The 15,182-nt window shown below is 40.7% G+C and overlaps 1 protein-coding gene across 1 annotated transcript; it reads right to left on the bottom strand.

The window, feature by feature from the left end:
• Positions 1-2,546: 2,546 nt before the first annotated feature.
• On the bottom strand, positions 2,547-12,933 carry LOC137871736 (myosin-6-like). Its single transcript, XM_068709667.1, has 37 exons — positions 12,730-12,933; positions 12,490-12,633; positions 12,229-12,385; positions 12,092-12,119; positions 11,888-11,993; positions 11,696-11,788; positions 11,381-11,444; positions 11,187-11,285; positions 11,000-11,103; positions 10,783-10,921; positions 10,560-10,678; positions 10,328-10,477; positions 10,081-10,251; positions 9,679-9,988; positions 9,502-9,572; positions 9,210-9,415; positions 8,844-8,967; positions 8,619-8,755; positions 8,266-8,521; positions 7,926-8,168; positions 7,252-7,428; positions 7,027-7,172; positions 6,849-6,939; positions 6,364-6,753; positions 5,856-5,982; positions 5,603-5,721; positions 5,315-5,511; positions 5,027-5,210; positions 4,729-4,894; positions 4,505-4,629; positions 4,080-4,388; positions 3,780-3,983; positions 3,366-3,662; positions 3,191-3,295; positions 2,998-3,093; positions 2,763-2,897; positions 2,547-2,628 (listed from the first exon to the last, which is right to left on the bottom strand). Exons 1-37 carry the CDS (start codon positions 12,931-12,933, stop codon positions 2,608-2,610), a joined length of 5,814 nt encoding a protein of 1,937 aa, XP_068565768.1. The 3' UTR covers positions 2,547-2,607.
• Between the last annotated feature and the right edge of the window lie 2,249 nt (positions 12,934-15,182).

Here is a 15,182-nt window from a genome sequence, read left to right as displayed (position 1 = left end):
TACACTTATATTTAGGTTTGCATTTTATCCTGCTAGTTAATAAGTGCAGAAGTAATTTTGCTAAATGTGCTATCATGTAATATTTCATTGTCTGTTTTCTTCTATGATTGAAGATTGAAATGAATTGTGGTAAATGTTGTAAGCATAATGCAGATTTATGTTCTTAGTGTTGCTTTGAAAACATGTTGTTGAAAAACTACTTTTTTTTAATGTAATCATACTGTATGTTACAATTCAATATTTAATGTCAAACATTATAAAGTGCTTTATACAGTGCTTGCTCCTATTTGCACAGTGACAAACTAAAGTCTTAATATATGTATTTTATAAATAAATGTAATATTTCCAGCAATAACTCATGTTTTTGTATTTAAGTTTGTGTTAAATATGTCTTGTTGCTTTACACGTTGGGTACACTCTGGCTGCTGATTCATCCAGACTTAACTAGCATGGTTTCCCATTGCAGTGTTTACATGCCATCATAAGTGAAATGGTATGCTAAGTATTGGCATGTCAAACAGAAGATTTGATGCCTCAGGCCACATTGCAGTCTGCAGAGGTTTCCAATGACCATATTAATCACAATGCATTGCTGGATGCTATCTACTTTAAGAAGTGCCTCTTGTTAGGTGTGTCTTCAACAGTTTCACATTATTCAAGTGGGTGTTCCCTTTTTGTTCTTAGCTATGGCAACCCATAAACTGTTATGGTGATGGTTAGACAAAACATCCATTAGACTGGGTGGACTGAGTTGTAAAATTGATGTCTACATGTGTATGCTTGCTAGTAATGTACTTTGTGTTCTCTTAGCTGTTTGATTTTTTTCCGAGAGACATTCACGGGGAAACAATACAATCTGCTTCATATTATTAGCCATGACATCATTTGGGAAAGGCGTTGTTTCTTCACATCATGTCATAGTCTTCAGAGCAATTATTTTAAGACAGTTTTTCCATCCTATGTCATCATGAAAAAGTGAAGCACTGGTTTCACTGCAGCGGTGCAACACTTGCTCCAGCCAGCAGCTTCATCAAGAGCCCTGGGTTCCCTTGGTAAAGACTTGTTAAAAACATGCCGATAAGAGAGCCTGACAAGGGACTTATCTTGTGTTTTGAATAGTGATACCGACCACAAGCAGCAATATTTAAGGGCTGCTTTACCTATTCATGTATTTGGCTTGTATACTGAATGTATGTAAAGTCCACAGAAATGTGTTCTTGTGTTAAATAAAATTATATATCTAAGGCATACCAAATCCACAACCCAAATACAGTATATACAATGCAGACTTGCAATACTTTTATTTTCCCAGATAAGATAGAAACAATTTAACTTTAAAGTTTGAAAAAAAAAATGTAAGTTTAAATAGGTACTTTTTCATTATTTATTTACTTTTGGTTAGAAAAAGATTTGAGGCTCCTTCCATCTGTGCATCTCATTAAATAAACCTGTAAAGCTGGAGTCTCCGCAGTATGGGATCAACTAAATGCACATGGCAGCAGTATCAGCTTTAACGTAATAACAAACGGGCTCTTTTCTCATGGAGAGGTGCAGCACCTGGCATGATCATGGTGGTATCAAACAGCCTGAGGAGGCGATGGTTGTGTGTGTGTGTGTGTGTGTGTGTGTGTGTGTGTGTGTGTGTGTGTGTGTGTGTGTGTATTGTACATGTATGCGCGGGCTGTGCAGAGTGTATAGTAGATGTATGCTGTTCAAAGTGAAACAAAAGAGATACCATATTGGAATGGAATTATGTAGTAGGGTTTTATTTTGAAATATTAGATAAAATATTTTTTAAAAAGTATTGAATACAGTAATAAATCTATTTTAAATGTAATAATTATATCTGACTATTTTCAAAAGTGATTCTTATCCTTCTGAGAAATGTTTTTAGCCTGTTAATGCTTGTTAACCACCACACTTGCTTCAAATTAAAAGATATACCATTTCTATGGAGAGATACATTCTTGTGAGTGGAGCTCTTTGACCATCTTGTGGTTGCTTAGTGTAGTTGAGAAATAATATTAACTGAAAAACTCACCACCCGAGAGGACTCATTCCACAATGTTTGGGTCACGTGACCTACCATCCTGGCAATAGCTTGATTATAGAGTGAATAATGTGGGCAGCTTTTTGCAGGCAAGCTCAGATGAGATGTTAACAATCATAAACAACTCTTGATATTCAGCTTGACTTTTCCTGACTCAAAGCGGTCATATAGTCTTTACCAACTCATGCTGCTTAATAAGTCCCATCAGGCGTCTCAACCACTTGCAGCGAGGATCAAAGGTTTGAACTCTTCCACTCTTCTCATGTCGAAACATGAAAAGCAACTCTTGTGGTTTGAATACTGTTGTCGAGAGGTGCTGCGTGAGCTTTTATTAAAGAGATACTAACTCACAGTGCAGGTCTCTACTTTGCTTTTTTTGTCTTTGTAGTGTAGTTATTCACTCGGTCATCTCTTTAATTTCATTTATAAAATACAGGGGACATAAACAAAGTTGTGCATTCATTTATTCTTTATTCAACTCATGTTGCATGGAGAATAAAGAAACTAAAATACTACAATCAAACTACTGTTTATCCTTGAAGAACCTGTTGAAGGCGTCACTCTTCTTCATGTGTTTTCTGTACAAAGAAAAAAAAATTATATAATCAGATTTATTTTTTCCCTGCCAAATCATTAAAGTTACTCACTCTGCTTTGCATGATTCCAAGATAGTTACTAATCGAAAGTTGCAGTATTCTTAATGATTACTGACCATAGCACCAATGTCACGGCTCTTCGCTCTTAGCTTGTTGACCTGAGACTCTGCGATGTCAGCCCTCTCCTCTGCTTCCTCCAGCTCGTGCTGTAACTTGCGCAACTTGCCCAGATTTGTATTGGACTGTTCCTCCTAAACAAATCAAGATGAGAGTATGGGAGATTGTGAGCTGACTCCTAAAGAGGCATATGGACCACATTTCAGTAAATATAGGAGTAGTATTTTCGCTTACAGCCTCCTCTGCATTTCGCTTGTAGGATTTAACTTTCAGCTGCAGCTTATCCACCAGGTCCTGCAGACGACTCAGATTCTTTTTGTCTTCCTCCGTCTGTTGAATCAATACATAAGACATATTGCTTGTTAAAGCATAACCTGTTCATCTTTTGGTGGATGTTTATCACAGTCATTGTGTCTGTAGCGCGTACCTGGTAGGTGAGCTCTTTGATGCGTCTCTCACACTTACGGATACCTTTCACTGCGTCACTGCTTTTCTTTTGCTCCATGTCCAACTCATTCTCCAACTCTTTCAACTGGAAAAGAGCAGTTATTGATTGAGTTTTAGAACGCTGGTGCTGTGAAGTGAAAGTTAGAAATACTCACCCTGGCCTCCAGCTTCTGGATCTGCTTCTTGCCACCTTTCATGGCTATTTGCTCAGCTTCATCCAGACGATGCTGCAGGTCTTTGATGGTTTGTTCCATGTTTTTCTTCATACGCTCGAGGTGAGCGCTGGTGTCCTGTTCCTTCTTGAGCTCCTCTGCCATCATGGCAGCATCAGTAATTGCCTTCTTCGCCTTCTCCTCTGCATTTCTGCACTCCTGCACCGCCTCATCCACCTCATTCTGAAGCTGAGCTGTGTCGCACTCAAGCTTCTTCTTCTGGTTCAGCAGGCTGGTGTTCTGCACAGAATCATAGTTTCACACTGATCACTTTTAGTAAACTAAAAGATAAAATAAATTAAAAGAAGTGTGCAACTTAAATATACTGAAATACCATGACATAAGGATTTCAAATACCTGCGAGTGCAGCAGCTGAACCCTCTCACTGACATCCAGCAGCTCCTGCTCAGCCAGTTTACGACCTCTCTCAGACTGCTCCACCACAGACCTCAGCTCATCAAGCTCAGCCTGCAGCAGGTTGTTACGTCTCTCCACAATGGCAATGTTCTCCTTCAGATCATCATTGGCACGGAGAGCATCATCCAGCTGCAGCTGTGCGTCCTATTCACAAAGATTTAATTTATCTTTTAAATTGCAATCCTTTATTTCAACAATTAAAAAAAAGAAAGAAATGTACATGTATAGCCTCTATAGTACCTTCAGGTGAGCATGGACTCCCTTGAGCTGCTTCTGAGCCTCGGCGGCCTGCCTGTTGGCCAAGCTCAGCTGGATCTCCATCTCATTGAGGTCTCCCTCCATCTTCTTTTTCACCCTGAGAGCCTCGTTCCTGCTGCGAGTCTCAGCCTCCAGAGAGCTCTGCAGAGTGTCCACCATCCTCTGATAGTTACGCTTGGCCTGCTCCATCTCCTCGTCCTTCTCCGCCAGCTTCCGCTCAATTTCGGCCTTCACCTGGTTGAACTCAAGCTGAGCTCGGAGGATCTTACTCTCCTCATGCTCGAGGGAGCCCTGTTAAAAGCAATAAAGCACTGCATATCTTTTAAAGCATCAGAAAGGTAATTCCAGCAAATTGATCGATGGAAAACTGCCATGTACATTTTTCACAACATTTCATATTTGTTCACCTCAGCTTCCTCTAAAGCAGATTGTATTTCAGCCTTCTCCTGCTCCAGCTGTTTACGGATCTTCTCCAGCTCGTGGATGCTCTTTCCTCCCTCACCAAGTTGCTCAGTCAGGTCAGAAATTTCCTCTGTTTTGTGTATATTCATTTATTTTACTATTTGTCCAACCTGTCCACTTTATTCACTGTATGTTTAAAGGGACATCATGTTTTGTTTTGTTTTCCTACCTTGGAGATTCTTGTTTTCTCGTTTCATGGTTTCCAGGTGGTCTAGAGATTCTTCATAAGAGTTTTTCAGTTTGAAGATCTCAGTGCTGAGGGAACGAGCCTCTTTCTGGGCAACTTCTAGCTCAGTCTGGGATTCCTCATACTTCTGTTTCCACTCAGCCAGGACCTAATTGAATTGTATATCAAATGATGGTATGTTATTAAATTATACAAACACTCAATGTATACATTCAGAACTGCATTCTGTACTTAAGTGCACATATCTGAAATGAGTCCCTGTCATTTTATATGTCATTACCTTGTCAAAGTTTCTTTGTTTCTTGTCCAGAGCTGCAGCAGCAGCATTAGATCTCTCCACATCCACCATGAGATCCTCAATCTCGGCCTGAAGCCTGTGCTTGGTTTTCTCCAGGGAGGAACCTTTGGCGTTAGCAACTTCAACCGCTTCTTCTGCATCCTGTAAGCGTTGAGCTAGCTTTTTCCTTATAGCAAAAATGAAAGTATCAAATTATTACGTCTCAGATAAAATGGGAATATCATAGTCAATTTTAGGAACTGTCTCGAGATAGGTCTACTGAATTCTTACTTTGCTTCTTCCAGCTCCTCTGTTCTCTGGATGGCATCAGTTTCGTACTTGGTTCTCCACTGAGCCACCTCAGAGTTTGCCTTGGACATGCTGCGTTGGAGCTCAGCTTTGGCCTCCTGCTCCTCCTCAAATTGCTCCCTCAACAAATCACAGTCATGGCGAGCAGACTGCACTGAATGTGCAAGTGCATTCTTGGCCTTTGATAAAGAAACACAAGGTAAAGTAATTTTGCCGGTAGACATCGGGCTCTGTATTTTGAAAGCATAAGTTCTTAAAGAACGACTGTACCTTGACTTCCTCTTCTAGTTGTCTCTTGAGGTCCTCAATCTGCTGAGTGAAAGACTGCTTCCCTCTGGTCAGCTGAGAGACGAAGGAGCCCTTCTCCTCCAGCTGCCTGGCAAACTCACCTGTAAATAAAAGGTTTGTAAGCCCCCACATCAAGCTGCAGCGTCTGCATGCACTAACAGTCTGGGATTTGTTGCTTAAAGGCATGTTTCGTCAACAGTAAAAATGAAATGTGAGTGTATGTTAAACTGGTTACCATTTTCAGTTTGAAGCTTTGCTTTCTGCATTGTTAAGTCATTGATGATACGCTGGCCTTCCTCCGATTTCGTCTTGTATTCAGTCATTTGATCTTCCAGAGTGCGACACATTTTCTCCATGTTGGTCTAAGTTAGATAATTCATATTAATATGCAAATCATAGAATGTATACAACTCAAGAATCATTTTCTATATATTATGTATTAAAGACATAGGCTAGTTTAAGATTTCGGGAAATCCGCTAATTAGCCTACTGAGTGTTAGATGAGAACATCAATACCACTTTCCAGACATGTCGTTTTGATCTTCTTACTATCTTCTGTCGTTTGTAAGGCAAATATGGAGCTACTGCCTGCAACTAGTTTGCTTAGCTTAGCACAAAGACTGCAAAAGGGGGGAAACTGCTAGCCTGGCTCTGCCCAATGAATTTCTTCTCATCTAACTCTCTGTAAGAATACAAATACAGCATATTTCACAAAATGTGAAAGAATGCGTTCAATGTCTTACTTTAACTTTGACAACGTGCTCCATGTTAGACACCACATCATCCAGCTCCAGTTTGAGCTCGCTCTTTTCTTTCTCCAGCTTCTGTTTGACTCTTTGCAGGTTGTCAATCTGCTCTCCCAGGTCAGCCACGCTGTCTGCATTTTTCTTTCTAAATGCAGCAGCAGTGGCTTCATGCTGTAGAGTGGCCTCTTCGAGGTCTCTGCGCATCTTCTGAAACTCTGCCTCCCTCTTCTTGTTCATCTCGATCTGGGCAGTAGTGGCTCCTCCGGCCTCCTCCAGCCTCTCACTGATCTCCTCCAGCTCTTTGGCCAAGTCAGCCCTCTGTTTTTCCACCTTGGCCCGGGCAGCTCGCTCTGCCTCCAGTTCTTCCTCCAGCTCTTCAATGCGAGCCTTGATGAAGTTCATCCGATGATTATAAAGTTTAAGTAGGAAGATGATATATAGGTAGAAGATAATGCAACAAATAAGACCTGTTTTTTATTTACCTGCAACTCCTTTAGTTTCTTCTGGAGTTGGGCACTCATGGCTTGTTCATCCTCAATCTTGCTTAGGTGCTGGCTGATTTCAAAGTCTTTCCTACATTTAAAGACAAAAGTGTTCACTGAGTAATCATCTTTTCTCGCACAAGGTATTGTGTTTGCGACTGTAAAAGATTAGCTTTACTTTTTGAGTTTTTCCTCCAGCTGCTGCTTGTCATTTTCCAAATCCATCAAATTTTCTTGGGTTAACTTTAAGTCCCCTTCCAATTTTCTCTTGGCTCTTTCCAGATCCATCCTCACTTTCTTCTCTTGCTCCAATGATCCTTCAAGCTAACAGACATGCCAAACATTACTCCGTAAATTGTAGCTGGAGAACTTGAGATTTAGTTGCAAATACCAATGTACTCACATCATCGACTTGCTGCTCCAGCTTGGTTTTGGCCTTGGTCAGAGCATTAACTTTGTCCTCCTCACTCTGCAGGTCGTCCAGTGTTTGCTGATGAGCCTCCTGAAGAGCTTTCTTCTCTTTGGTCAACTTAGCAATGATTTCATCCAAAGCTGCCATCTCTTCAGTCAGGTTTTTAACCTTAGAAATCAGACCACAGTTGGTGTTAAATCAGGAATATAGAAACATTCTTCATTAATTCATGTCACCAGTCTTTAAACCGTTTTTTTTGGGCCACTTTTACACAAGTCGATGGCTAACTTGTTAACATACAGTTGCCTGTTTACACATCAAGCAAACACAAAGCGACATCGACATTAATTTAGAGCCATGTTTTTGGCCACCAAATGTACGTCCAATATTTTCTCTGGTTTGTGTCTCTATTCTTTATATATTAAATGTGCCAATCATTTTACCAGCTAATAGCAATCTTTTAGCGATCGTTTAGTGCTAATCTTGTATTTTCCTGTGCCTCAGGTCTTTTCTTCACCTGCCCTGCCCAGTTCCTCGCCAGTCTGCTTCCCAGCCTCTCTGTCTGCCCCGTTCCACCACAATCCCCGGATCAACCATCACCACCCATTTCTCAGTAAAGCTGCTCGTGAACCTTTGCTACTGCGAACCTCGGCTGCTTTCATTACCTTGTTCTCTGTGGCATGCTTTTCTTTTTCCACTTTAGCCAGAGTTAGCTCCAGATCATCGATGTCCTTCTTGAGTTCTGAACACTCGTCCTCCAGCTTTCTCTTCTTGGCAGTCAGCTCTGCATTCATCTCCTCTTCATCTTCCAGTCTCTCTGTTAGCTCTTTGGTTTTAGCCTCAAGCTGGATCTTACTCTTGATGAGACCCTCACAGCGCTCCTCAGCATCTGAGAGATTGTCTTGTTCCTGCAAACAGTGGATTTAACAAATTTGTTATTCATCACATTTCTGTAAGTACATCGTACTTTGTAAAATCGTAGGTAAACTGAATGACTCATCTTACAGCTTGAATGTGGAGCTGCAGGTCGTTCTTTTCTTGGACAAGGGTGACCATTTTTTCCTCCAACTCTTTCTTGCGAGCCTCAGATTTAGCAAAAGCCTCTTTGAGCTTAATAAACTCCTCCTTCATGTTTGCCATCTCCTTCTCAGACTCAGCTGATTTTAGCAGAGGTTTGATCTTGAAGTACATCTTCATCCAGGGCCAATTCTTGACACCCATGAAGGCCCGCACGTTCCACTGGATCACCAGTAAGGAATCCCTGTAGACAACATCATTTAGCTAGAATCTACATACATTTTATGTATCCTGTCCGGTATTTAATTTTTTACAGTAAATGTTAAAAGTAAAGCATTGACCTGCGCTCAACAATTTTCTGGAACTCAATTCTGGCGAGTACTCCTCTGGATCTCGCTTGAATTCCTGTAATGATGAGAGAGAGTCGATCGTCTCTCATCTCCTCAAGAACACCAAGCAGACCAGCTTTGAAGAACACCTGAAATTGAAAGAAAGTTTTTCATAACCTCTCCCGGCACAATTATTTATCCCAACATTGAACCCTCCTCTTTGTAAACAGAACCAACCTTTGTGTGTCCCAGTTTGTACTGCTCATGATCAATATCCAAAGAGCCCAAAAGTTTTTCTGCTCCTTTCTTATTGTCAATGAACTGTCCCTCAGGGATAGCATTAGGGTTTAGAATGCGATATCTGAAATGGTACAACCATAAAATAATTAAAATAATTGAATGGATTTGCAAAAAAATTACAGCAACAATGCCATCAGTGATGCCTTTGAATAAAATATTCATAGAACACACACAATACCTACACACACAGGCGAGGGTGTGAGACCCAAAGTGCCAGATGACACCAGGTTACATCACTGATGTTGTGTCCAAGTGCATTGCGAGATTTGTGAAAGAGCAATCAATAAACATTGTTTTTCTTGCCTTTGTTTGAAGTCTCCATACTGGATCCTATTGGGGAATCCCTTCCTGCAGATCCTTATGCCTTCCAGCACACCGTTACAGCGCAGCTGGTGCATGACTAGAGGATTCTCCATCGCCCCAGGAGTCTTGGTCTCGTTGGGGATGATGCAGCGTACAAAGTGGGGGTGAGTTGACCTGAGATTGGTCATCAGTTTGTTCAAGTTCTCCTGTAAATGAAGACAATGAATATGAACAGGTCCCATATACTAAATATTGGAAATATACCAGACCTTATTTTAAAGCCATATTTTACCCTATGCAGTGCAGATACAGTCTGGAAGGAAGAACCTTTCTTCTTTGCTCCCTTTCCCTTGCTTCCTGCATCTAGGGTATTGTAGAAGTTGTATAAAGGTGTGATTGTCATTTTCTTCTTTGTTGATAATCTGAACAATTCAAGGATGAATAATCAGTGTGGTCAAAGACCCCTTACCTGAATCTGCACTAGCATACCCAGCAAACAGGACACCCAGTAACTTCAGGTTGGACTTCTGAAACAGTCCGACCACGGTCTCATTCAGTGGGTCCTTGTTCTTCACCAGCCAGTTACCGATATTGTAATCAACAGTACCAGCATAGTGAACCAGGGAGAAATGAGACTCTGGTTTTCCCTTAACTACCCTGGGCTTCTGGAAGTTGGGACTTTTACCTATATGGTTGTCGTACAGTTTGGCTTTAAATGTTGCGTCACTGGCTTTGGGGAACATGCACTCCTCTTCAAGGATGGACATGATGCCCATGGGCTGAAGGAAGAAATTTTATTATTAAACCTGTTAAAAAGACTAGCTTTAGCTAGTTACAGGAATTTTGAAATCCAATTTAACACGGCACCAACCTTCTCAATGAGTTCAATGCAGGCTGCCAGGTCCATACCAAAGTCAATGAACTCCCACACAATTCCCTCTTTCTTGTACTCTTCTTGTTCCAGCACAAACATGTGGTGGTTGAAGAACTGCTGCAGCTTCTCATTAGTGTAGTTAATGCACAGTTGCTCAAATGTGTTGAACTAGGAAGAGCATTCAAGGAGAGAAGTTAGTAAAAGTTTATTTTATACTCAAGTCTCAATAAAATATTTTACTCACATCAAAGATCTCAAATCCAGCAATGTCCAGCACACCAATAAAGTGCTGACGAGGTTGCTTGGTATCCAGAGAATGGTTGATTCTCACCACCATCCACAAGAACATTTTCTCGTACACTGATTTGGCCAGTGCACCGATAGAGTAGTTCACCTAGATAATTGCATAAAATCAATTACAATGAAATTTAAACTCCCTTTATTCTTCAGAAATGGATTTCAGTGGAGTGCCTTACTTGCTGCACATTTTGACCTTTGGTGACCCACTCGTTGCCTACTTTCACTCTTGGGTGACAAAGGCCCTTGATGAGGTCAGCAGAGTTCAAACCCATCAGATATGCAACTTTGTCTGTATCTGTAATGGATTGTGTTTAGGAGAAGCATAAATTACATTGTTGTGTGTCAAAAAAGTAATAAACTGGTGGTAAACTCTTCTATATTGTCCTAATGATCTTTTACCCTCTGTGCCGTCGGGCTCTGCTTGCTCTTCCCTCTGCTTCTGTTTGAACTTCATGTTTCCATAATGCATGACGGCACCAGTCAGCTTGTATATGCCATTCTTCTCCTCTTGGGTGAAGCCCAGGACATCAAAAGCTTCCTTAAACAACAAAAATGACATCTGAGTTAGTTGTGAAACTTCATGTATGGAGTTTTTAACATGCACTCTGTTTCTTACATCAGTAGCCATCAGCTCTTCTCCATCATCAATAGAGGCTACAGTTGTCTCTCCTTGGGAGATGAAGGCGTAGTCATAGGGGTTGTTGGTGATTAGCATCATATCTGTCAAAGAAAAGTTTCAGTTTGTGTGTGTACGTGGCGTTTCTTTAGGTTCAAATATATTCTATGGTTCACCCAGCACTCACCCAGCAGTTCTGGTTTCTTTTGAGACAGAATCTGGTAGAAGATGTGATAGTCTCTTTCAGCCTTGAGCTGATAAGTGACACGGGACTTCTCCAGCAGATCTGACAAATATGACAACGATATGATCTGTTATAGTGCACAACCTCCCAGGGTATTGTATTGCACAATGGAGATGTTCATGTCACACTCTGCTTACATGTCTCAATGTCAGCAGAAGCCAACTTTCCACTGACACCAAAGTGGATTCGAATGAATTTACCCTGTGAGAAGCAAGAAAAAGACAATTTGATTGGACCATTACAAAAATGTAACTTCAGGAAAAAGTCACAGATTTTATTTTAGTGCCTTGAAATCCCCTCATTTCCTCCAAAAACTGGTGTTTTGGAACTCAACCGTGAGCTGTGTTGAGATTGAAGCATCAACAGAAGCCTGAGAGGAAATCTGGGTTTGGGGAGCTGATGGGCACAATAGCCGTTCCTATTTAATAAAAATGAGTAATAAGGAAACTCACAAATCTGGAGGAATTGTCATTTCTGATGGTCTTGGCATTTCCAAAGGCCTCCAGAGCAGGGTTGGCCTGGATGATTTGATCCTCCAGCGTACCCTGCGGATTTAATAGATGCAAATTTTAGGCCACAAAATGTAATATTATGTGATCTTAAAAATAAAATAGAGTCTTAATATGTATAATAATCAAACCAACCTTTTTCTCCTGAGCAGCATCCTTCTTGCCAGAAACAGCTGCAATGCTGGCAAAGTACTGGATGACTCTTTTAGTGTTCACAGTCTTTCCTGCACCAGATTCTCCACTGTGGATTGATACAAACATGAACTGTACATGTCGAAGAGACAAAACAAACTCTACTCTTCAAATTGGAATGAGATGACACTTTCATGAAAAACGTACGTGATGAGGACGGACTGGTTTTCTCTGTCTGCAAGATTAAAGACAATGTTCAGTTATCTTTGAATGTTTGGATGGTGTTAGAGATTGTAAAGTGCTGCATCAGAGATGAAATTACATATAAAAAGAGCTGAACATACCTGACAGCATGTATTGGTAGGCATTGTCAGAGATGGAGTAAATGTGAGGAGGAGCTTCACTCCTCTTCTTTCCTCTGTAGGCGTTGACCACCTCCTGGTTGTACACTGGTAGCGCCTTGTAGGGGTTGACAGTCACACAGAACAGCCCTGAGTAGGTCTGTGGACAAACACACATAAAACTATTTCATTATAGTCTATTTATTTGGACTGAAGATTTCATGCAGTGGGGGAAAAAAAAGTAAATCTGCGTTCATTACATACGTAGATCATCCATGCTGCATAACGCTCTTTGAGGTTAAACAACACAGCAGGTTCATGGAGGAAGGTGAACATCGCCATGTCCTCAATTTTATCAAACTTTGGCGGGTTCTGAGGGTGGACATCTTCCTCCTTATGGGTTGTAGTCTGAAAATATTTACCAGAGAGAATATTTCAATTAGAATTGCTGTAAAAGTCATCAAAGGTCACAGTGTACACAGTGTTTGTATCTGACATAATTACTTTTCCAAACTCAGTATCAACGGTGACTTTGTTGCCGTCTCTGGAGGTAACTATGGCTTTAACATACTCCACCTCAGGGTCAGGCACAAAACACTCCCTCTTAATGTCAAAGGATCGGGTCTGGGCCTCCAGACGCTCCCTATCTGACTTTCTCAGGAAGGAAGCGGCAGCCCCAAACTCCGCCATGAGGGCGTCGCAAGACATCGTGAAAGCTGTGAACCAAGAACATGGTTTAAAAGCATTTCGATCGCATGGTCCATTTTACAGAATATTGCTGGATTAAAAGGCAGTAATTGCAGGTAGCCATGAATTATGATAATCAAGAATATAAGGTGTGTTAATTGTTTATTTTTTTAAAGTCAGCTTGATTTTCATATAATTCAGAAGTGCTTCAGAAACTACTCTTGTTTATTCATGTTATTGTGGGTCTATACATTCTCATATGTTGTTTTTATTTGGAAAAACAGACAGTATGAAGCTATTTACCTGTTTCCTTTTCCTCTCCCTCTTGAAAAGTTTGGTGTTGGGTCTCTTGATAGAAACAACAAAGAGGTCACAATGTGTTTTCAATATGTGACATGATATTTAAGTCAGGAGTAAAATGTATGTATACTTACCTGCAGGTGCTGTGTTCCTGTCCTTACTCCCCTTTCTGAACCGCTCTTTATATTCATCCAGGAGGCAGAGCTTCAGCACCTAGCCAACCTATGAGGGAAGAGCAAGAAACAAAGGACGCTAATTAAAAAAATAGCAAGATCTGTATTTGGCGATAAAGGTGTGGACAATAGATCTCATGTAACCATTGGTCAGTAAATTGAAACTTATGAGCTGGTCTTAGATCAGCATCTATTTTTATTTTATCCTACAAGTAACTGAAACGTTTTTTAAATTATATCAGATATAAAGATAATTCAGCTGATGTATGAAGTTGATTTCATTGTTATGATAATAAACCATGTTTCTTACACATTTTACACAGAAATGTGGATAAATCCCTGTTTGTTTCTCAAGGGAAAATGTTTTGTGGTAATATTAATTACATACAAATTTCAGCTTCCTTACACATTTAAACATTTTACCATATACATTTTGTTTAAACTAAAGACAACAGCACGACATGTTGGGCTGTCATTTCTATAATAAGCACTTTCTGTGTGTCTACAGACTATAGTATTGTCTGTCTTCTATTATCCTGGAGGACAAAGATAAACTTGTGAATTTTTTTGACTTGGATTCCTTCTCCTGGTCTTTGTTTGCCTCCCAGTGGAACTCAGCTGACCCTCCTCCATCTAAAATAAAAGATGTAGTATGACAGCTGCCTGCTTTCAGAGGCCATACTGTAAATAAATACAAATGGGTCGTACAGAACACTTATCACCTCCCTCATTTACACCTTATATATGACAGCGGGCTAATGCTTGTAATAACTCTTGCGTTAACAGAGCAGATCCTTAAATCACGTGTTTATTGAATGGACCACCTGAAGACCTCCTCAAGAAGCACACAAGCCCTTTTGACCTTAACAACTTCACACTTTCAACTTCAGACCTTGTAGGTCTTGACAGTTGGCTGTCTACACTCAGCATACCATTCCCCAGCACATCAAGGGCAATGCCGAAGCTGTCATTCCCAGCTGTCTTGTGTCCTTCTGCTGTCAACACTCACGATGAGCCTTCTTACATGTAGCAGGGGCCCTGGTCTGTTTTTCAAGTTGATTCTTAAACAGATGGCCGGTGGTTAACAGACATGTCATGGGTCATAGTTGTATTGTTCTTTGTGTGCGTGTGTGTGTGTGTGTGTGTGTGTGTGTGTTATGTTGTGGGTGAAGTGTCTTTATTACATTAGAGGTCAACAGGATTTTCAATATTAATTAGGAATTTGGTTAGAGTGACACCACCAATTGTATAGGCCGATATGATGATCCATTCTTACGCTAATGCGTCAAATACCGCAGCTTGGTCATTGCCCCTAAGCAAAGGTTCTGCATATGGATGTCGAATCTGCAGCAGTTTCCGTTCTAGTCCAAGTAGTATTGACAAATCACATTTGATCAGGCTTTGGTTGAATGCAGGTGAACAGTCCGTGTGGAGAGCAAAAGAGGCGGAACACATTGCAACGCAATCTAGGAACCGTCTGTCAATGATTTTGATAGTTATTGGTTTAAAATCAACATGTAAATTGACCAATTCGGTCGTAGACGTCGTCTCAACTCCAACTCCAGTCTCCCATCTCAGGTTGTTAATCGGACTGTTAACAATTTACTGGCGCAAGGAAGAATAAGTCTTGGCCCGGATAGCCGTTGGCTACACAGTGAACCCCAGAAATTTGGGCTGTTGCTCCCAGAGGCTAAATCATCATCAGACCGATTACTGATGGGTTCCGAGATTAAACTAATAGTAGGCTTGTATTTTCTTTTTTGTTACAAAAGGGCTTTGTTTAAAGGGTGTTAAAGA

The sequence above is a fragment of the Cebidichthys violaceus genome, unplaced genomic scaffold (assembly GCF_023349555.1).
Source record: "Cebidichthys violaceus isolate CVI_PGR_0920_01 unplaced genomic scaffold, fCebVio1.0.p SCAF_15, whole genome shotgun sequence".
Lineage (NCBI taxonomy): Eukaryota > Metazoa > Chordata > Actinopteri > Perciformes > Stichaeidae > Cebidichthys > Cebidichthys violaceus.
Note: the sequence above shows the minus strand (reverse complement) of the source record. Positions and strands in the feature narration are given on the sequence as shown.

What these genes read in the sequence shown, in the direction of transcription:
- LOC137871736 (XM_068709667.1), bottom strand. Translation starts at nt 12,933, where the DNA reads ATGTCTTGCGACGCCCTCATGGCGGAGTTTGGGGCTGCCGCTTCCTTC. An exon ending in TTGATACTGAGTTTGGAAAA is followed by an intron (nt 12,634 to 12,729) that starts GTAATTATGTCA and finishes AAATATTTTCAG; the next exon opens with ACTACAACCCATAAGGAGGA. An exon ending in GTATGCTAGTGCAGATTCAG is followed by an intron (nt 9,573 to 9,678) that starts GTAAGGGGTCTT and finishes ACAATACCCTAG; the next exon opens with ATGCAGGAAGCAAGGGAAAG.